Source organism: Serinus canaria, chromosome 1A (assembly GCF_022539315.1).
Source record: "Serinus canaria isolate serCan28SL12 chromosome 1A, serCan2020, whole genome shotgun sequence".
NCBI classification, from domain to species: domain Eukaryota; kingdom Metazoa; phylum Chordata; class Aves; order Passeriformes; family Fringillidae; genus Serinus; species Serinus canaria.
This window is the reverse complement of record NC_066314.1, coordinates 19,917,548-19,941,632: the sequence shown is the minus strand read 5'-3', so window position 1 is coordinate 19,941,632 and position 24,085 is coordinate 19,917,548. Positions and strand designations below refer to the sequence as shown.

Here is a 24,085-nt window from a genome sequence, read left to right as displayed (position 1 = left end):
AATGAAATAACAAATCCCTGAGGTTTCAGGCCATGTTTTTCTGTCAGACAGAATCTTTGTAGCATTTGTTCATTGTTCATCTCCCCACTTCAATAGCCCTCTTGTTTAAAATAATCTGAAGAATAAAAAAAAATAAAATAGAATTGCAAAATGACCAAATATCACAGGGTTTGTTTTCTAAAATATATTTTAAGAAATCAAGCAACTAAAAAAATTACTAAAGAATTTAACAAATTACAGAAGTAATTTTAGATTTTCACAAAGGCCACTGTATGAAGATTTTGTATTTACTGAAGTCTTCAGTACATACTTCATCTCTTCACCTGCAGACATTTTAATCTGCATCTTCTAGCAATTTAGTTTTGGAGAGACTATCTTCAAAAAAACAGTTACCAAATCAACAGATGACATACTGTAAAAACACATGTATGGTCTGTTCTTCAGAGAATTTAAGGTATTTTCTTGCAAATATTAGAGCTTTCCCCAATATTTAAATTTTATCACTTTCAAGTTCCCATTTTCAGTAAGTGTGCTTTGTTTTCCTTTACAGTCTTCTGACCTGAAAGAAAGATTATCTGTTCAGTATTATCAAAACTTCACCAAATTCAAAGTACAGTTTGAAACCCTGGTATTTGAAACCCTGATATTTGATATTTGCAACCACAAATATCAGAACCACCACTATTTCCTACACACAGGGAAGGTGCTGCTTTTCCTCTGAGTAAACAGTGAGAATATAAATAGACCAAAGGACTGGAAGCTTTGTTTTATTATATGCCAAGAGATAGAGATGCAAGGGCAGGATGGTCAAGTGTCTTCTCACGGTCCTACTCAAAAGGTCCAGATGGATTGCCCCCAGAGTCTAAATATCATCACACCAGCCAGGGGTTCTGTAATCCAGAAGTTAAGGGGGAAAGAAATAAATGGGGGCTTTGTGGTAAGGTCCATATTTATTACTCTGATACAGGCCAATAATCATCAAAAGATCTAAGATTTTCTGAATTCAGAAAAAAAGTGTACAAATTTACTTATTACCCTTATAATGTTTCTGATTTATGCAAACAATGCATGAATGGGACCTCCCAGTTATTGAAAAGAGAAAACATGAATATGCTCCACATACTGATTCCTCTGTTAAAAAGATATTCTTCAGATTTAGTAGAGGGGAGTTTGGCTCAGTGACCAACAAACCGAGCTGCAGCTCAGAGAAGCCTTTGGGTTATTACTGTGCTCTATGACCATCCCAGTGGGCCTGACAGATGGGCACCTTGGTTGATTTCTGCAGTAGCAGATATGACCTCAGTTTTACACAGTCCAACAGTCCTTAATGTCTCTTACAATTCACTCCCATGAAGACTTGTAGTTCTTTAGCCATGACATCTTCTTCCATAGTCTTTTTTATGGCTCAGTTTAGCTGTCTCAACACAGATTTAATACATTGTCTCCATTTGTTCTTTATATCTTAATTGCATAATTAAACTGAAAGACTAGGCTTTAAAATGTAGAAAATGTAACTTTTTCCATCATAGTCCATAGCCCAACCAGTCCTACTTCTTTACTGAATTGTTTCAGGGACTGCCATAACAGATTATAAAGCTGTAAATCATCTGTATGTAGTATATCCAGAAAGCAATTTCAGTTTGCATTAAAAGACACCAACAGGTGCACAGTTCCTCTGACTGCCAGAAAGGACTGTCCAAAAACATCCCAGTTTATATTTTTCCAGATACTCAGCTCCACATTTTCTTTAGCTGTAGCTCATGTTCTACAGGCAGAGGAAAATTTGTTCCCAATGATTTTGTGTGACAGCTGCTACACATGGCATCACTGCATGTACTGTCTGTTGTAATCACCAACAACAAAATTTAATGCTACAGAGTGGTGCACATTTGAAGTGCATGTAGTTGTTCATTTTCTTTCAAATGACAGTATCATTAAAGGCAGTGAAATATTAGAATCTGCAAAATTTCTGTTCTGTAACTCGCTGTCAGGGAAGGGTCTTGAGACCACTTTACATGAATGCAGAGATTTCAAGAGCAGAAGCTTCATTAAGGACATGAATCTTTCAATTAATTGTATAATGGTGAATAAATTTATCTCTACAAATACACAGATAATGTTCCAATAACGTTATTTTATAAAGATAACTGTATGAATTGTTTTGTAATGTTGGACACACAGCACAAGTATCCCATAATTCTGCAAAACCCATTTCTTCTCCCACATCCACAAAAAAGATAGTACATTCAGCTACACTGCCTTGGTTCTGAAGGCATGAACTCCTCACAGAATTTCAGAAATGTCTCGGGAGGAAATTTGAAAGAACAGGTGGGCAAATTAGAAAAAAACAAATTAAGCTGGGTGAGGCAAAAAGCCATTGACTTCAAAGAATAACTGTGAGATTTAGACTGAAAAAAGGCTAATAACAAAATTCTGACAAAAACAAGTGTTATTCCTGCATTGCTGATGAAACCTACACCTAATATTCATGCAATCATCAGGAACATATTCTTTTTTATCAGTTGATTTTTGGGCAAAGGTTTTTACATCCCTATCATACTCTGAGTGCCCATGAAATGGCAGTAATTAATGATGAATCAGTTATTCACTGAATTTTATCTCTTCTTATGTTTGAATACTGACACAATTAGTGTGCAGTTCTTAGACTCATGTTTTAAAACTGGAGTATCCAATTATTTTTCATGAATATTTCTTAATAGGCAGATTGAAAACGAGTTGTTCTTACTGAAAATACCAGAGCATCAGAGTTTCAACAGGCAGATGGGACAGATTATTTTCAACAAGCTTTGAGGGAAAATGTTTCCAGTGTGGCCCATTTCAATATGTCAGATATCCTAAACTCCAGTGTTGAGTTAGGTCATTCTTGCTGTCATCAAGAGGTCACGATCCCAAAGAGAGCACTAGGTGATTCTGCACATAATATTATGTGCCTCTGCAGGAAGGAAAATGAATGTCACATGCCTGCTCTTCTGCCATTATCAAGTCAGGGGATATCATTATTAGCATTTGCCATGCTGCCTTTAAGAGGCAGTTACAGGATGTGCCTTTTAACTCAATGCCATGCTTGGATCCCATCATGACAAGCTGAGAAGGCCTTTTAGATATGAAATTTCTCCTCTCATTTCAAAAAGGCTCAGAAGGCTCTTTTGATTTCATGTTGCTTCCTAGAGAGTGACTATTAGAGGTGTTTGTATCTAGTTTGGAGCAGCACAAGAGTGCATTGTGTCTCTTGTTCTTTACACCACTAGAATAATTAGTCTGAAAAAATCACACAGACAGCTGGGCATCAAAAACTATTCTTAATTAAACTAAGCAGTACCTACTTTTATACTGCAGCTCCATTTTCTACTAGCTTCTGAAAATCAGGATATACTTGCTTGTCTAGAAAAACTGAGACAGACACATCCAAATTGTCTGGCCAATTCCTTCAGTGCTGTCATGTCTTGCAATCCTAATGCAGTCAACAGCAAGAAGTACTTGCAAAGCCTATTCAAATATGTATACTAGACAGTCTGTCTATGACCCAGATTCCAATTGTAACCCATAGAATACCATAAAGTTACTTCTGAATTGTTTATTCTCCCTCCATCTGTCACCTTACAGTGATCATCAGCCTGTTTCCTTCAAAACATCTAGGCACTTTAATAAAAAGAGCCTCTTCTAAAGCATCATTTCCATAATTGAACATGAGTGCCTAACACAACACAATGTGCTGAAGTCATTGGGGCAGAATTATAATGGATGTAAATCCAAACCAGCTCTTCATCTTCTCCTACGGTGTAAAGAATTAAAGACGCTCTTTTCTTTCTAGAAGAAAAGATTTTGCTATGGGACTAATTCAAGCATTCATTTCATCCATTTCCAGATTTCAGCATTTTTTTCGATGATGTATGATGCAATTAAGAGCTCTGGAAAAGGAGTAATACTATCACTTAAATGTTAGGAAAAGTCTCAAAAAACACAAACTTGAAAACATGACCAACATAAGTATTTCTTTAGTCACCTATCACAGACTAATTCTCTTGAGAAATCCTAACAAAGCTGGAAAATCTCTGCCTGCCTAGAAAAGAACAGCTTTGCTATATCTCTCTGTCATTCAGAGGACAGTACGCTCGAGAGCACAGGAACATGATATTAGATGGAATTGGATGGGTCCTCAAGCCCATTCTCAGTGACAGCAAACTGTCTGGCAACAGATTCACTGAACATCACTTTGGGCCCTCATTCAATAACAACCAAAAGTTTAAGGCCTGTCTCCAAACACTTTCAAAAAACCAGGAAGCTGAAGAAATAACAGCCATGTATTACAGCAATTCACACAATGCAACAGAATATAAAATTCTTACAGAGCAATCTTGCTTCTGTAATTAATACCTAAAACCCTCTGTCAGGGCTTGAGAGCTTACATGGAAAATTTTTTCAAGAAGACAGTAGCAAATCTGCTACTGTCAAAGGAGCAAACACAACATAAGCCACTGGTGGTCCACAGCTCAACACTCAGAATGTTGCTTTGGAGGAGCCGAGGCTACATGTATGAACTGCTACCACAGGTACACTGGACAGCACATCCTGGGCAAATGAGAAGGAAAGGAGGGTTAAGCACTTTAGCCCCTCAATAAATATTTGCATAAGACAAGATCCATCCAGAGGAAAACCATTACACTCCCTGGTGCTGGAGAATTAAGGAAAAGTCAGAGAAGGGTGCTGTAAAAGTGACTCAGATAAAATAATTTTTTCTTTTCTAATCTGTGGTGCCAGAGGACACAGATTACATTGAACTTGCTGCAACTCCACCTCAAGCACCCCCACAATGAATGCATCTTGGGCATTGATAACTACAGTGGATGAACTGATGTGGAAGCTTGTGCTTAGCACATCACTGAGACCTTTTACCTGCCCTAGACCAAATTAGCCAGTTACTCAGCCAGGTCTTGGGCTGTCTACATCTTTGTGAAAAATGCCCACAAATGTCATAACTGTGAGGGACTGAGTCAGGTTTGCATATTAAGAACTAACTTCTGTTCACAGTTGAAGAAAACACTCTTACACCAGCTGAAAATAGTGCAGAGAGTCAAATTCCTTCACTATTTGTTTCCATCTGCTGTCTTCAGCAATGGCCTCTTTATTTATGTCCTGCAAAGGTTAGGCAGCACCTAGGCGAAAAACCACATTATGGCACTGGCAATTTATTTAACTGTGGTGATATTAAATTGCTGTGTATGTAGGAGAGACACTATCACAGAAACACATTTCTCCTTTTTTGTTTTCTCAGGGCTGTTTTTTACAGCCTAAAGCTACCCACTAACCACTCTACTCTTGGAGCAGCAGCAGGTAAAGTATGTTGATGAATCCCTTCATCACGTAACGTCCTGGGGAGATGCTCATTACATGCTTCCTCCAAAAAAGCAATAAGAAGCCTGTGGCTTAGGTGCAATTAAAATCTTGACATTTACCACACACAGTACTTACAGTTACTATGATGTTTGCAGTATACCACATTGAGTTCTGAACTCACAAATACTATATGAAGGTAAATATTGCCATGCATTAAAGTTGTAGGCACTGATGGTGTCTTATAAACAATGTATCAATCATCAAAAAATAAAGTCTTTACTTGATGCCTTTATTTTTTCTTGAGCAGGAGGGGGAGAGCAAGGAGGGAGATGATTTTGGAAATAAACTTTTTTCCTCTTTTTATTTTCAATAATTACTAAGAGGGAAAACAAGCACTATTTACTGCAAGAACCCTAATTTCAGAGCTAAATATGAGGCCATTAATTTAAAACTCCAGACTGAGTTCTGACCACATTGTCGGCATGCTCTGCACATTCCAGATATTTTCTTATTTGTTTGTTTCACAAAGTAACAAAACCCATTCAGTTAGGCCATGGTATCCTGTGTGGAACAATGTACCCTTTTTCTGGCATATTGCAAGGGGTCTAGCAGCTGTTTTCACAGTTTTGCCAAATTTGACAGAGAGGTAGAGGTCCAAAAACTTATTAAGTACATTCATCTTTTGTGAAAGCACAAGGCTGACTAGAGACAAGATCCAGTTAGGTGGTCTCCCTTGGGGAAAGGCTAATCTCAGTTTTTGGTAGACACCATAGCATTCACACAGGACACTCATATCAAATGCTCCAACAATAGATAAAACTTTGATTAAAGTTCTCACCCAATGCAACCATAACATATTAAGGCATAGTTAACAAGACTACATTATGCTCCTGCTCATTGAAACTCTTTGTTCTTTAATTTTAGAACCAGAGATGTTTGCAGCTTAGAAAATCCCAAAGCTGCAAACATTTTTATGCTCAATCTCCTACAAAAAAACAAATAAATTCAGGGAGCATGGACTGATCAAATGGCTATTAAATAAAGTGGACCAACTACATTTCATGGTCTAGGAAATGTTGGTGCATCTTTTTGTACATATATCTACATTTATAAAACCTTAGAGATTTATTTCTGGAAAAGGCCTTAGCCACAGACAGATACCTGAGATTTCTGAACATTTTATTAGATCCCATTCAGGTGCATTAAGTCTCTTAAGTTTTGTAAATTCTAGATAATAACTTTAATCATAATTAAATTTCACTGACTGCTTTTACAAGAAAAAAATCAGGTATTTGCTACCACATCCCTTAAATGAAACAGCATCCACATTTCACAATATTAAATAAGGGATTGCTCAAAACTCCCTGATTTCCTGCTTATAATAGTTCTATTGCCACAGAATACACATGAGATGAAATACAATCCTGTTAATGAGGTGATCAAGTTAGGCACTGTCTGATTGAAATTTTAAATTTCTGGACCCAAATGGGGACTTCTCAGTCCACTTAAATTGAGTCTCTAAAGAATTTAGAAAGTCAATAGAAAAATGCAGAGGAAGGTTTATTTTCACTATCCTACCACACCTCTGTCCTTTTGCAGCAGACCACTGGTCCCTTTTTGATAACATACATAAATCTAAAACTACTCCATTTGAATCAAATGCCAGTTTTTCATGTAAGTATGAGGTCTGTTCACAGCAAAACTGAGAGAGAAATGGGAAAAAAGAGGTAAAAGAAAGGAAGACAAGCAAGTGTCCCAACATCAGGACCTCGATTACTTCAACTGCAAAAACAAACAAGAGATGTAATTCCCCTAGTTTTAATCACAGATATAGGAGAAGCTCTTGCTCTCACACAACCCCTGTCACATTTTTTCATTCTCTTTTCCTGATGCTCTCAGAGACTTCTATCTTTAGTCAATTTTCTTTGTTGTAAGTTTCTTAAAACTGTAACTGGATGATTTTCCACATTTTGGGTAACTCCTTTACGACAGGCAATCCTGGAAAACTCCTGTGTTGAAGTGAGCTGATGAAACTGAGCTGCTAAATTACCAAAGGACTGAATACAGATGTGATACTTTGTTCACAGTGGAAATTCTTTTTAACAGCAACTATTTTTAAGGCAAGCCATGAGAAAATTAATAAGTTTGTAGGTTCATAATCTTGTATTTTATTTTCTGCCAAATCAGGTTCTGAACTTACAGATATTTTCTGTTTGTATAACTGAGGTTGTGGGTCTAAACCTGCACACCTGGTACTCTCAATCTTAGAGATTCCAAATTAAAAGGCACCACTTGAACTAATTTCCCCAAATAATTTTTAGGTTTTGCACTCACATCTGTGAGTGCACATGTGTGCAGCCCTACAGGTAAAGGCACCCTCCTGGACAGGTAGGCTCTGGCTGCAGTCAGCCTGGGAAGGTCATTCACACATCTCCAAAAATCAGCATCCACTGGTGCTGGAGGAACCCCACAGATGGTCACAGCATCAAATGATGTGAATAAAACTCCTGATCACAGCCACTGTTTCAGATTTCTCTGAGGATTTTTGAAGTGTTGAGGACACAGCATGCTTGCAACCAGAAGACTCAAGGAAGAACTTTCAAAGGAATTCACTGGATATCTAAGAGTTAAGTTGGAAAAAAAGACAGCTGGAAAACTAAGGCTCTAACCTCATGTCATACTACAGAATTACCTATCTATTGCTCATCATTAATTCTTATTTATCATCAAGCAACTGCATCTCTTGTTTTCCCTTTCTCTGCCTTCTTAATCTGAAAGGTTGTCATGAGCAAGTTATGAGAAGTTAAAGCTTTTTCCCCCCCCACAAAGATTTTGTGGTAGGATATAGCATTTGTAATGCTTGTATTTCACCTAGTACTCTGCCATCAGCTTTGGGATTTTGATCTCTGTCTCTACTTTTACACAAGGACCATTCATTCTTCTTCCCACTGTCCACCACAAGTATTTATATATACATACCCTAAGTTCTGCAACTGAACACAATCAATAACAAAAACTGAAAAAGCAGGAACCACTCAGTTACTGGAAAACACAGCACAGGATGTTGCATCTAAAGCTAAATCAAAAGTAACTATTTTCTGGCAACTAGTTTAATGTATTAAATAGTGCAAGTCCAGGAGATACTTTTACTTCCTTTCTTTTCAAAAGTCTGAAACGGACAAATACCAAGTTTGTTTCTGCCTCCCAAAAGTTGTTTTACTTCAATAATTTTGTTCCTCTTGATGCATAACATCCATCAATAATCAAGAGATTAAACCTAATGTTAAGTTTTATAATTAACTTCTTTTAAATGCAAAAGATAAGATAAATACACGCCTATTTAGTGTTGTTACACCATTACCTTATTCCAACAGATTCAGTGGTAGTAGGAATATTTTAGAACAAAAATTACAGGTTCTTTCCCTCCATCCCCTCACACTGCCTCTGTGATAGAATGATTGCTTTCTTTTTTTTATCCGATTAGCAGAAAACGATTTCCATAAAAATAAAATGTTGACTGAGCAAATTAATTGGAGAAGGGCTGAGGCTAATCTTGGTGTGTCATCATGATATATTTTAGTGGTATCAGTCTTATTTCAATTGCTCAATCGTCTAAAATCTATTTATCCACATGTGTGGAAAGGAATGAATTAGAATGGCGGGAAATTCGCTTATTGTAGAAGCAAAGAATTAATAATGCTGAGTAAGCAGAAGGAACAGCACTGTGTAAACTCTCTCACCAGGCTGTCACCTGCACATGGCACAGTCTGCTAAATGGTTAATCATGAAGATCTCCTAACACTGGGATTCTTCTCCTTTGGAGATAACAAAGGAGCTTGTGCACAAATAACTAAGATTCGAGCTCAGTTGCACAGGTGCATGTTTCATGTTGCATTCATATTTTTATTATTTTATGGGGGTTTTTAATTAATAAACCATAATTCCAATAAAGCAGTCACATCTGATACGCCCAATAAGCCATAAGCTACAGGTGCTTCAAGAGCAACCTTTTCTAAGTGAAACCATGATTTAATATAAAACATATTCTCCAAGCTAAAAGCTACATATTTTTAATTGGATTGGAAAATCATTTCTCAAAATTGGAGTGAAAAAAATAGTTGTGCATGTATTTAATTTCTGCTGTGTAAGACAGAGTGAGGTAGAGTATAGGGATTTTGTACACCATCAAAACAAACATTTACTCAAGACTCGTGTTTCATTTGAATAAATCAATTTAAAATGGAATAAAATTACTGAGTCATCAATCAAAATACCTTCTTAAAGAAGTAAATTGCTTGAGCAAGAAAGGATGATTTGAGGGAGCAGAGGGAACCCAAACTCAACTTTCAAGCTTTGAGACTGTACAACTGTTCTGCCCCTGAGCCTGAGCAAATCCTAAGACCAAGAGTGTGCAAAAGGATCATTGGGGTTTCTGAGTCCAAGTCCACTCTGTCTCAGTCCTTTTTATAAACTGTTCCAGTCCACTCTTGAATCTTGCTTTGTTTTTCTTCCCTTTCTGTGCATAAGTTAAACCAAACTGGACAGAATTCAGGGGCTTACTTCTCTGTCCAGAAATATCTTACACTGCCTAGAATATCACTTCCTAACAAAACATAACTGTATTTTGTTAAGCACTTTATTAGACTGAACATAATGTAAACTCAAATTTGAGAACAGATAATAGAAGATATCCACCATGCATTTCTTCATTTTGTTTATGTTCTTTCTTTCCCTTCTTTCATTTTTCATTAGCCCTGTTTTCTTCCGTGTAAACTATGTAATTGGACTAGGGGAAAAAAGCATTTGACCACTGTGCATTCTACCATTTAAGCCTGTATATAATCTCTTTCTCACACAAGGTAATCTATGCCTGTATAACAACAGAAATAACAAATGAGCAGAAGGAGTTATTTGGAAGGAAACAGAAAGTGATTCTCTAGCCAGCGCAGAAGTCCTTGAATGCCTTTCACCATTCCTCCTGAGAGGCACCTGATGTGTAGGTAGCCCAGAGGGGCTTGTCACAAGCTTTCAGTGCCTGTGGCAAGTGTACATATGGGAACTGATGCTCTTCCATCACCAACACATTTCCTGAACATATCCAAATGTCCTCTTCCAAAAACCTGTCTCCTTTGAAATTGTTTATCACAGAAAGACAAAGAAAGATAAGACAACCCTGGTTAAACTGACCTTAGCTAATCAAACTTACAGTTTCGTGGACATTATTGTGAAAAACTGGCCATTACCCTTGCTCCCTCTTTGAAAAGTCCTTCTGCATCTCAAATGAGCATTTGCCATCACATGAAATCCTCCTCTCCCCACCAAGAGTTTAAATTCTACCAAAGTGCACATAGGAAGAAAAGAATCTTCAAAGTTCCTTGGCTTTAAAAGCCTCTGAACAGTCATCACTGCCAACTCATGTACATCTGATTAATTAAAATATCAAAGCAATTAAGGGATTTAACAATGAAATGCACATTAACTACAATAAAGGGTTTATAACTAAGCCTGTAAAAACCTATGCCATGAATACCATTCTCTAGGTTACTTTTCAATTATTAAATCAAAATCTTTGCACTTAACTAGAGGAAAAAAAGAAAAATATAACACATATTTTGCATACATTTTAGCAACAGAAAGAATATCTTCAGGTTAGATCTAACATTTCACTTCTGTGAAAGGGGCATCATAGTTTACAAAGCTAAGGATTCTCTGCAAAAAAACAAAACATTAACTAATCAAAATATTTTAATCAAATATTATTAATATTTCTACCTCCTGAATAAGCTTTGAATGGATTTAATCCATAAAATACCATAATATGGAATTAATTATGAGGTTAGACAATTCTCATAAACTGAGCAACATAATTATCTGCACTTTGTTAAGTGCATTACCATATTAGGTTAAATATTTACAATACATAACTCAATTTATTGGCCCTAGCAAATGTTGTAATGCATCTCACAGCAAATCCAACATGCCAGCAGAATGTATGACAATGCACATGGCAGAGTGCATTCATCTGCCTCCCATCTGAGCAGAGCAGCAGAAAGGGCCTCAGTCTGTGCTTTATTCCCCACGAGAACTCTGCAAAGTCACCAAAGACCTGGGCAGGCTCTGATGAGCTGTATAGGCTCCCATCCTACCGTGAAAGCTGGGTTTCATGGTGCTCATACCAAACTTCAGCTTCAACTTCAACAAAATGAAGGGTGCTTATTTCCTGGGACTACAAATACCAAGAATGTGCACCATCACACATCTCTCTCATCCTTCTGGGGCCTAAGATGTTCCAGGATTTGCATGCTGTATTAAAGGAAGGGGTCCATTCAGAAGATAAATAGACACCCACCCGCCCACCCTCAAAATAAAGGAAAAAAGGCTAAAAGGAAAATAGGAATCCCTAAAAAAAAATAAAGAAATTCCCAACTAGTTTAGTTCAGATTTTTAGCTCCCATTTTTAAAAGAAAACATCTTGATTGGTACTCCTGCAAACAGGTGTGGTTGATCTTACCTCAGAGAGCATTTACATCCTCGGGATTAATTACATCATACAATTCTCATGGATCCCTTAATGGCAGCTGAACATTTCCAGCATAATTGTTTGTAGGAATCATCAAGGTGTTGAGATATATTTGGTTTTCTTAGCCCTCCATCCCTCCCCTAACATCTACAAATTACACAGATGCATGCATGTCAATGGAGTCAGTCCTCAGTTTTGAAATCTACAACCCTCTTGTTCTTGTGTTTACAAGGGGGTTGACATTTTGTTCCTCTCTCTATAACAACCCAATCCCAGCACTTCAGCAAGCATCCCAAGGAGAAGATGACTTATGAAGGCCTGTGAAGGGCAATGTGCATTCCTGTCTGCTGCTGCAGAGTATGCTCCAGAAGGACGTGGCAGGAAAATTCTGGGATGCATACAGACACAGCAACACAGGGATTTATCTGCAGGACACCTATGCTACTCAAGGGTATTGCATTGTAACTCATTCTCTTGATTAATTGCCTAGTCAAAATATCCTTCTTTTATAAAGAATATTAAAGACAGACTGGCATTTTTGTTAGAATGTCAGAATTTAAAACAATTAGTTCTCTTTCAGTTTCTTCTAGAAAGTGATGAGAAGTCTCTAATCATTATGTATTTAAGAAAGTAGGCGAACAAACAACTCTGTTTTCATCATACAAAACTCTGTCCTTGAGAGGACCTAAGAAACACTTTGTTTTCTGGCAAGAGAAAATATTATCTTTTTTCATAAGTTGCGAGTTTTCACAATATGCATATTTCTGTCATCCCAGTTTAAAGTGGTGGTATCACAGCTTGCAATTTGCATAAAAATCAGGCATTTATAACAGAAAAAAAATCAATGCAGGAGTTTTTCTAAATATTAGTGAGACATACATATATGTCTGTTTTTTCTGAAACAAATAAGAGCAATTCTTGAAATGTTATTTTTCAAACAGAATTCTCTGGAACTCTGGAAAGTTCATTAGGTAAGAGAATTGAGGGAATGACTTCTATCTGAAGAGTTACCCCAGTCTGAACACCCAAGAGAGAGCTGTTACTTCTAAGCTACCCCACTGCATGTCTAATAGCAAACATGTGCTTACTGTGATTCAGGGCACAATATGGGCCCCCAGCCTTCAACAACAGAAAGAAAATAAGAAAATGAAGACAAGAATATCTCTTTGACATTTAAAGTCAGACATTCTTTGCATTTAATCTTGCAAGAATACTGTAAGCATTGTAACATTCAATTCAGCCAACCCTTCTACATCATTCAGCGGAGCAAAGCTCAAGAATCTTGTATTAGCCTGGCATATTAAAAATAGCCAGGGACAATACAAACAGTAGAACAAGTAGGGAAAGTCATAAAGAAGTAAAATGAGAAGTGAAAATCCCACTGATTCCCCAGAAGACATTGAAATTTACCATAATAAAAAGCAAGAAAGATAGTGGGCATTCCCTACTATCATCTACCTACTATTGAGGTAGATACATCACAGTACAGTAAATAACAATGGGCATGAAGTCACACATCTATTACATAAACACAGAATGATGAATGGCTGTTTTCTCACTTTGCTTTCTCTTCAGAGGAAAAAAAAAAACCAGTACTGCCTACTTTAACAGTTTCCCAGACATCCATAGGACTGCCCAGGAAAGTAGACTATATATCATGCACATACACCATTATTAACAACATTCAGCCTATGGAAGAAAGAAAAGATAATTATTGGGTAACATTAATGTTTATGATTACTTTTTTCTGATAGATATTACCATTCAGACAAAATTGTTGAAAAATCTTGAAAATTAAGGCTCAGTTACATTTGTTCATTTTTTCTTTTTAATATCAGAAGGCATAGTTGCAAATCAATCAGATTAAATATTCATTTTCTGTCCCATTTTATAGCTATCAAAAATAAAATTATGCTGTTATTTGAAAAAAATATGCTTCAGCTGTAATAAAGAGGTTTGTACAAATATCATAACACAAGTTTCCTCTGTCTCAATTCATAAACTATCAGTTGTCAAGAATTCTGAAGAAAGAGAAATTCCAAGATTCTTTGAGGGCTAATCTAACATTTGAAAGACCATGGGCTACGTGGCTGAGTCAGTGGCTTCATGTGCAGCTGGACAATAACAAAAATTCAACTTAGCAAAGTTACTAACCTTCACCCTCAAGCTACCAGTACCCCTGGCACAGTAGCGGATATGATCCTACATGGTTTAAAGCACCTTGAAGATTAAAGGCATTCAGGAGGGGCATACAATTATACAAGATACATTTATAAGGTAAATTCAAATCTCTCTGCATTCTGCTCTTAGTACTTAGATAGCAGGCAACAGTAGTTACTATTAAAACTGATACATCAGCTTTGCATAAAGAATATTAACATTCATAATACAGTTTCTAGAAGACTTTTGGATGAACAGGTAAAACTGGGGAGTTGAGAGAGGGAAGGGACTCCCAAGGATCACAAACAATGAGTAGAAGGAATAGAAAGAAACAGTCAAAACTCAGCACTGGAAAAGGTTAAAAAAGATGTGCTCTAGAAATGCCTACTAGGGTTTGATTTGTTTAACACAAATATCTTCAAAAGGAGAGGGAGTGTATTGAATTGAAAGACTGGAAATTTTGAAAGCAGTATAAAATAATTTGAAATATACAAGAGCAGAGAGAAGAGACAAAGTATTCACAAAGACAGATAAACAAGTATGTCATAGAAAAATATTGACTATTGACAAATACAGTGGAGACCAGGCTGGCAGAAATACCTGGAATTGTTCACACACATCATTGGGTTCTAAATCAGCTGTTGCCATTTGTTAATAAACTTTGAGTGTCAGAACAGATTGCTTTTGGAAATAATTTGCTTGATACCCAGCAGCCAACAGAAAAAGCTTACAATTTGTCAGGATGCATAAAGATTGGGGCTGAGAATAAAAATGAGATTACAATGACACTGCATAAATCAACAGTAAAGCTTTACTTGGAGTGTTCAGTCATGGCTACACAGCTTACCAGAGATATGAATGAAATAAAGGATCCAGGAAGTGACAACTGAAACCATTAAACTGAAATTACTTCATGTCTTATAACCCAGAGTTAAGTAAGGAGGCACACTATGAAGGAGGTTAACTGGATTCTCCTGCCTACCATTTGTAGCATCCAAACAAGAGAATATTTAACAAGTGAGGTTAAAATGGTAACAGAAAGAAATTATAATGGATATTCATTTTTATGCTTCAGGAAATCTAAGTATCAATGACTAAATGCCTGGGGTTACAGAACACTCCTTGGATAAGTATTTCTGCCAGGGACTAAGTAAGATTTTGGTGTCTTTCTGTTCCATGCATTGAGGCCACCATTGGAGAAAGGTATTGACTTGCAGTGTCTGGCTCAGTCTGACAGTTCCAGGGCTTCATTGTTTTAACTGCAGCCACAGATCCCAAAAGAGCTGATGCTAAGAGTATATTGCTAATATCAATCATGAGGCATTGCTCACACAATTTTTAAAACTTACAGTTCTCCAGGTAGAAAGCAAAGCCTTCTAAAAATGCTAAATATTTAAAACTAATAGAAACCATTTGAAGACAAAAAGACATACAGAGAGACAAAAGAAATTTTCTCAGAAAACTCAAGAGCCTCAATGATTTTGCTTTATCAGATGTACCTTCTTTACATGAATGAGACTGATTCTAGAGCAGAGAAGACCCTGAGATTGGCTCAGCTGGTGAGAGCATGATGCTAATAAGACCAAGGTTGTTCAATCCCTGCACAGGCCAACAGGCCATCACACAACATATTTCAACAAAATTATTTTTGTTGAATCTAATTTTTAATCTAATAAGACTGCTTAAAATTATCATATTCACATTTATAATTCTTTGTATTTATACATTCTTAAAAATTGAATTAGATATCATTACTAAGTTAAGAAGTTTGAAATGGCTACAAACCAGTCATAGCACTAAAAGCACTGATGAAATAAACTTTCCTGGACATCTTAACCACTCTTTGAATTTGTGCTCACAATCAATGCAAACATCTGGTGTTCACATGAAGCAAAAGCAAGAAAAAAGTCCTACTATAGAGACTCTGTAGTACTTACAGTACTACAGCTATTAAGCTTCCTATAGGACATTTAAAAAGTGCCTTAACTGATTGACTGCAGAAGAAACACCTCAAGAGTATTAAAGTCCCTCTGCCTACAATTACTGGAGGATCAGAGAGCATACACAGAAAGTATGCTTACTGCTCTATCTCCCTAAAACTATAGAGAAAAGAAATAATTATAGCTAAAGAATATCACATTGATTAGCACCACTGAGAGAAATTAAAATAGTCCTTCATTTTAAATGCCTAGAAATTATACTGTTCTTTATCAAGTACTAATTGGTACAAAAATAAAAAACTGCTGGAGTAATTTTCAAGCTTTTGCAATATTAATACACCTACCATCTGATTTTGGAAATTTTCAACATTACTTTGAAGCTCCTGTAGCCAATTATATAGTGTTATTATTAATTACAGCTTGCAGCTTGAAATACAGTGCTATCAATAGAGTTTTATCTGCATAAATATGAAAATAAAACTTAAATTGAATTAAACTGTTTACCCTTAGCGAGGGTATGTTAGAATATTATTAGTTGTGAAAATTAATTTGTTATGCCTGAAAACAGACTTTAAAGCAGAAATATCTCTGGGGAAAAGGTTACATTTCATGTATTGTGTTTCTTTCATCTTCATGTTGCAAGATTTTTTTAATCTTCCATTAAACACTATCTTGGGGGTGTGGAAGAAGTCCATTCATCTTACTTAACAAAATACAAAAAGCTTTAACTCTATATCAAACGTATGCAGAGATTACTGCAGGAAATATGAACTAAACTTAACAGCAACCCATCTTCTTTCTAAATTATCAAACTTTAAGTGGAAAGGAAAAGCCACCCCTTAAGTTTTATTTTCCTGCTCAAAACTCCCTCCCCACTTCCCAATACACTTCCACTTTCTCCACTGAAAATTTGAAGTCCAAAAATTGTGAAAGGTAATTCTGACTCTCGGGAGACATTCAAAACCCACCTGGACATATTCCTCTGTAACCTGCTCTAGGTGACCCTGCCCTAGAAGGGGGCTGGACTAGATGATCCTCAGAATCTCTTCTAACCCTAACTATTCTGTGATTCTTCTGTGAAGAAGTAGCCCAATAACTTGGATAAAAGCAGAGGTACAATGCACAACTGTAAACACCCTGAAAGAACTGAGAAGAGACAAACATGATTTAAGAACCGTGTCAAAGAAATGTCACAGACCATTTCCTTTGTAAACAAAATATAGCTACCAGTGTTGAAGTCTGAAACAAGCAAAGTTACTGCAGCATTCCTTCAGCACCAGCATGCATTATCATTAATATACAGCTTACATTGTCACTGTAATGATACAATATTATGAAAGATCATAAAGTAATTGGAAAAATGCTATTAACTGCAATGTACCAGTATAAAAGGAGTAGGTAAAACTACAGAACCTCGTTCCTAAAAACAAGTATTCAAGGTCACACCCTGATATGAAGCACACCATTCTCTTCTGGAATAAAGCTGCTATGAAGCTGTTCTTTCGACCAGTCAAAGATTAAAAAATGCACTTTGATTAAATGCTCTTTGCTCTCTTTGCACCTCTGTCAAGAGGTGCAAAATGAACTTACAAGCAAAAAGGGGCAAGCAGTGCTAAGTTTCTCACATGTTCTTAATGATCAGTTCCACTGCCTGCCTTTATCATTTTTACATCCTCTTCTAAAAGTTTCATAAGTGTTTCACTGCCAGTACCTATCAGCAGTTGACCAATAGCAGTGAATAAAATCTGTCATGTAGCATTTCATATACTATTTGTAGATTTGTTACGTTTTCCAGTACAAACATCACAAGGAGCAAGTATTCTGAACTCAAAGAGATTTGTCTGAATCAAGTGCTTTTGTATTTTGTGGGGGGGAAAAAAAAAAAAAGGAAAAGCATCCCATGATTTTCTCTCTAATGGTAAATTCATTTGATTTCTAATAACAGGTGAAATGAACCATTAAAGGAAAGTTAGATCAGCAACTTTCCAACATTTATTTGGCCAAAGATAATGAACAGAAAGTAAATAGAAGACTAATATTTAGCACAACAGTTTAATGAAGACTTGGTAAAATGCACTTCCTTCTTTTTCCCCATTTTATTTTGTATCAGTGAGCCAAGCTTCAGTTTAATGTTTAAACTCTTAAGCAATTAGTAGGAATTCATCCCTTTGGTCAATGTACCAAAATGATTTGATCATGATGTCAAAATGATTACAGTGGTATCATTAACTTTTTAATGGGAGTAGAAAATTCTATAAATTTAATCATTGTCTTCAAACAATGCATGGAAGAATGAGCTGGAATAATCTCCTTCCAATCGTTGTCATGTAAAATATTTAATTTCCAGTTCTGCTTTGTCCCAGACAGGATCTTTGTCATTAAAATGAGAGCAGATTTTGATATGTAATATATTTGGTGACATGTCAGGGTGGCACCACTTTGACCTTTTCAGTATTCCACATTTCATTTGGGAGCCTGTTTCTTCCTTTTTCTTCTAGTAGTGCTCAAGAAATAGTAGTTGAACAGAGGGCCAATCAAACTGGAAATTACAGACAAAGGGTCAACATTATACTAAATAAGTAGATTAAATTAATTTGTCTATTAAAATTAGGTTAAACCCTAGCCCTTTTTCACCTCTCCTTTAAAAAAAAATAAGAATAATAAACTAAAGGAACAAACTTTCCTATTTGTATTTTCAAATCTGCTACCTCACATATTTTCTCAAACACTAAAATTTTTTCAGAAATTAATATATATATATTTTTCACACTCTTTTCTCAATTGTTTGCTTTTCATTAGCTGATCTTCACATTCATTTTGCTTCCAGTTGTTGGCTACTTATCTGAGGCAGGACATAAAGTACTCAGAAAGGAGTTGAACTGTCCTGCACATTTGTATGCCAGCTGCACAGGAGAGACACATTGTCCTGATTAGGTTCATTAACACAAATTTTGCTGTTGTGTGTAGTCTTATACTATGGGATGATTTTTGTCAACCTACATAGACTCTATAGTCTCAGACTTCATAGTCTGAGATGCTATTCAGTTTGCATTTTAAAAGCATTTCCAGCCCTATGGCTCAGATGAAAAATCTGGAGACAGTGGATAATAGGATCAGGCTGGAAGGGACATTAAGAAATCATCCATTGCACCCCAGCCCCAAGCAAGAGCTAAGTACACTTACATAATCACTGGGCAGGTGTTTGCCTAATGCATTCTCATGGATCCTTATCAATGGAGGTTCCAAACTGTCCCCAGGTAAGCTGATATAATACTTAATGTCTTAAACATTACAAGGGGCTTTCTCCAAACCTAGAGACAGAATCGTGCCAGAGATTAATTCCATTATTTCTGTTTTACATATACTGTATTTGGATGAACAAGTGGTCCTCTATCTTTCCACAGAAGCCTATTTGAAAACATTATTTTCTATGACTTCTTCTTAGTCAGCTCTTCTTCAGTTGAACTAAACCCCCCAGCTCAGCTGTTCCTCGCAGACCACATTTCTGAGATTTCTTGTTCTTGCTTGCTTGAGAAGTTTCACTTTTTCTGAAGCGAGGGACAAAACCTATACTGAGTCAAAATGACTTCCCACAACTGATAGATAAATTGGAGTATTACTCAAATTGTTTTACAGATTGTATGTCCACCTGCATGTTCCATTAAAAAAATCAGGAATATATGTTATAATTTACTGTCATCCCTGCATCATTTTTTGAAATACTATTTTCTGATCATTCTGTCTAAATTCCTCATTGTGCAGATCCTTCTTGCAGAAGCTCAATGCCTTGTTGGTATCTTAAATTTGTCCTTTTCCAGATAGTGTTTTCAGATTTGGACTCTAAGGATTTCTTCTAGATGCTCTCCTAGTCATAGTCTTAGTCCTTCTGACCTTGAAGAAACCTCCAGATTTTACAGTAATCTTCATTCCAAACCCATCTGGGTTAAACATGAAAATATTGGCTAGTACCTGATCCAGCTTAAACAACTGCCAAATAACACACAGCACATTCTTCCATTTAAACAGAAATCACTGCTAATCGCTCTCTGAGAAAACTTTCCTAAATAGGTCTGCATCCAGCCTATTTACACCTAGATCACAATTGCCAAATTTGCTCAGGAGAATACTATATGTGACAATTGAGATAACACTACAAAATTTGAGGGATGTGACACATCGAGTGCTTTTTCTCCAGCTATAAGCTGTTATCCTGTCAAAGAAAATTATTAGATGGATTTGATACTATTTGTTCTTGACAATTCTGCACTGGTTATCAGTCATGTCCCTGTGGTTACATGCAATTTACCTGATTGTTTACCTGAGTATTTTTCTAGGAAATAAAAATTGCTTGTCTGTCCTGCCTCCCCCTGCTTTCCTTCTTTAGAACCATTAGAGTCCCTGATACCCACAATAGTTGGTAAGTTGCTGGGGCCACAGAGGTTGCCAAAATCCAAGTGTTCTAATAGAAAACATAAATCACAAGGGGGAAAAGAATCAAACTGCTAATCATGACTTATTATGTTTTTTGCTATTACACAGATCTTAAAAGGTTTAGGACACGTATTGATGATTTTAACAGCTTTGGATTCACAATCCTGTTAAATAATATTTATTTATCTTATTCATATTAATTATTTATCAAATTACAATGCTCTTTTTTTATTACAGGATCAATGGAGATCCAACTGATCCAAACTCGAGGTAATTAAAGTTTTTGCTTGCACCCATCTGAAGTTCTCTCATACTCCAGGAAATGGGAAACAGTAAAAAGTCCTGTATTATATCTGTTTAATTTCAGAACTTAGAACTAGCTATGTTGCAGATGGCTTCAAGAAAAAATTATTTTTCAGCCAATGAATTCAGTGGGTGTCTGGGGAAGCCAATCTATTTGCCATAGATGAACCATTTATTTTAGGTATGAACTGTGAAAGAATTATTCATGTCTTCTTTTGCTAACCCCAGAACAAAGCAACGTAGAGTAGACAGCTTTGGCTCTCCCATGAACACACCTAGGAGTTGACAGCAGTGATCAGAAGCTAGAAAAAGAACATTTATCAGTTAAACAAGTAAGCATATTGCATACACTGGTTCCCTAATGTCAAAAATGGCTGTAGTTTTGTCCTACAACCAGGTTCTTGCAGGTAATCACTTACCTTTATGGTTCAAGCAGCAGGACCTGAAATACACATGTACCTTCCTATAGATAGAGATGCTCTCTGTATTCACATGCAGTTACTGAAAGTGGGAGATATTATCATATTTTCTCACCAAAGCTGATTCAAAAGAACTGGAGTTTATATGCACATGCCCTATAAGCCAAATCCAGCAAATTAACCCAGGCTTTCTGAGGAAGGACAGGAAAATTTGTTTGTTATTTAACCCTGTACTTGGGAAAAGACCAATTCCACCCTCTTTCAAACTACCTGTAACTTATCATCTTATTCCTTGGTGTCCAAAACCTACTGCTCCTGAGAAACAGCATTTTTTTTTTTCAGGCCAGAAAAAACAGCAAAAGTGTGAAAAAAAAAATTGAAGCATCAAAGGGACTTAAATATACTTCTCATAGTGCCTGTATTTGTACAGCACATTTTATTATAAAGGGAAAAATGGCAATGTTATGTGCTTTGCTTCAGAATGGAGGGGTTTTGTTGTTTTTAAAATTCATCAAAATCAAAACCTCTAGGTTTATCTGTGCTGGAATATGATAAAAGCTCTCACTGGACCATAATTTTCCTAAGAAACAAAAATTGCCTTTCCTCAAATCTGGCTGTAGCTCAGCATCTGGTTGCTTTTTGTCCCTAAGTCATCAAGGAGCTTTCCTTTTCCAAAAAGGGTTAAGAGATATTTATTTTTTGCCTCTCTTCTTAAACTGCTGCCAGAATTGCCACCTTGGCAGAAATGCAAGAAGCAAAATCACCCACTTGAGTCCGGGTAACCCACCCACAGGTGTTCTGATCACGCTGCACACACCTAGCCAGAGCTCAGCAGCCACAAATGCCAAGCCTGGTAAGCACACACTCACCAATCTCTCTGGAGATCTGCGTGAACGCCTCCACACCGCTCTCGCCGTAGTTGCCTTCGGAAGCCAGCGTTGAGACGTAGTTCCACCCCAGGGCTGTCACGATGTCAACCATGGCCTGTGCTTGGTAGGAGTCTGGTGGCACCACCCGAGAGAAGTAGTCGTACCTGGTGTTGTCGCTCAGCTCGGGAGCTGTGGATGCATAGCTGATTTGAGGTATCTGCAAACAGAATGACAAGTCATGCAAGCCAATCTAATAACATTTTACACTACACACTTGCACCTTTGAAAGGCTTGTAATAGATTATGCACAGGCATTGTGCAGAACCAAATATCTGGCTTTAATTAAATCAGCTGATCAGAAAAGCGTCTCGGATTTTGTGTAATGTCAGTCGAGGTTTATTGTGTAACACTCTCACCAAGAAATAATGCATTCAGCTGTGCTCCAGACGTCATGACTCCTGACATATAAACACTACTTCTTTTTTTTATTCTGGCCCTAATAGAAACAAGTGAAGTAAAAAAAATAGGGGGGGGAAAGAAAAGGAATAATTGTACTATTACTACAGAAAATGAAAAGGTCAGTTATGATGACGGTGATTCTTGAAATTTGACAAGTAAAATGCAGTTTATTTCTTTGCCTTATTTACCTACATGAAAATTTGTGTTCCCATTTTATAACTATTTTTCAAGCTTTCTCTGCCACACGTTTTTCATTTTCCAGTTTTAATAGTTCATTGTTCATGATTTAGGAATATGAAGACTATGTATTAAATAGCAAAAGCTATCTGATCTGATAAAAATAAAAAACACACCTAAAAAAATTACCTATGTATGATATCCATATACAGAAGGAGAAAGCTTACAAGGATGGTAAATTTTGTCGAAAACACCTCAAAATTCTTAGTAGAAACAAACCTAAAGAACTGGAACACATTTTAAAATACATTATTATTCTCTTAGGAAAAAAACAAGGGTGGTTTTCTGTTAAGTCGTCTTCTACAGATGGTTCAGCAATGTCCAGAAGAGACATTGTAAGCAATACTCACTTATTTTGAAGAATATTTTTGGTGCAAGAAAATTTTATTAACATTTATGCTAACCTAAAAGAAGAATTTTCTTATTTTAAATGGTAAAACTGATAAACAGTCGTTAGCTTGAAATAAAAGATACTCCAAATATTGCATTGCATTATCTATATTGTGATCTATATTAATAAGAGGTGTTTAATTAATGTCACAAAACATACAACAGTCCTCAGGAAAGCAATCTGAATGGAGTTCCTAAGTTGATTTTGTTGAGAGCTAAATTGAGCAGCGCCAGGCAAGAGGTGTTCTGGTAAATACTCTCTGTCACATTAGATGTCAGAGCAGAAGGTTGCAGGGCAACTGTTTTGTCCTGTTCAGTGCTTCCTCATCAGTACAAACTAAAAAATTTACTTGGGGCAAATGTAAGGAATTCTGAGTCTGGCCATTAACCAAACCTGCATAGACAGTGCAGATATATTTGCACAGCCTGAATAAACAGTTAATTGCCTAAGGCTTGGCACTATCATTTCTTAGTCAGAAACTAACAAAATAAACTCTTATATATCTTGGCTGTACTCTTCTTTAACAAATTTTCTACACATTGAAATTCTGGAAACTCAGAACAAAAATCTGAAATGTTGTTATAATAAGAACTGAAGAGAACAGAAAAGAAAAAGGGAGGGAGGATCACAGAAAAAGTGAGAGCTCACATTTCATGGAAATCAGTATTACTAACAAAGAAAAAATAAACCAAGCAAAACTAAAGGAGAAATTGTTCTTACAAAACTTGTCTTGTATAAATTCCCTTTCTTTCAGAAAGTGTTTGAAACATCTTTACCTCTTTACAGACAAAATACTTTTGGCCTGTAATAAAACAAATGTGCATATTTCGAGCACATATCATTGCCTTTCTAAACTTGTTCTATTACTCTCTAAAACAGACTTTTTTTTTAAAGATGGAAAAACAATAAAGACAACCTTTGTGATTTTACTCATTTTGCTCCTTGGTGTTCCATTTCTCAAATATTATGTCATTGTTCCTTTGTTGAAGGTTATTTCATCA

General features: G+C 36.4%; 1 protein-coding gene across 1 annotated transcript in view; it reads right to left on the bottom strand.

Moving 5' to 3' along the window:
- GRM8 (glutamate metabotropic receptor 8) overlaps positions 1 to 24,085 on the bottom strand; it is a 308,738-nt gene that overhangs the window by 230,277 nt on the left and 54,376 nt on the right. The window contains exon 2 of the mRNA XM_050970061.1: positions 21,998 to 22,214. Within this exon, the coding sequence (XP_050826018.1) occupies positions 21,998 to 22,214 (217 nt within the window). The remainder of the gene's footprint in view (positions 1 to 21,997; positions 22,215 to 24,085) is intronic.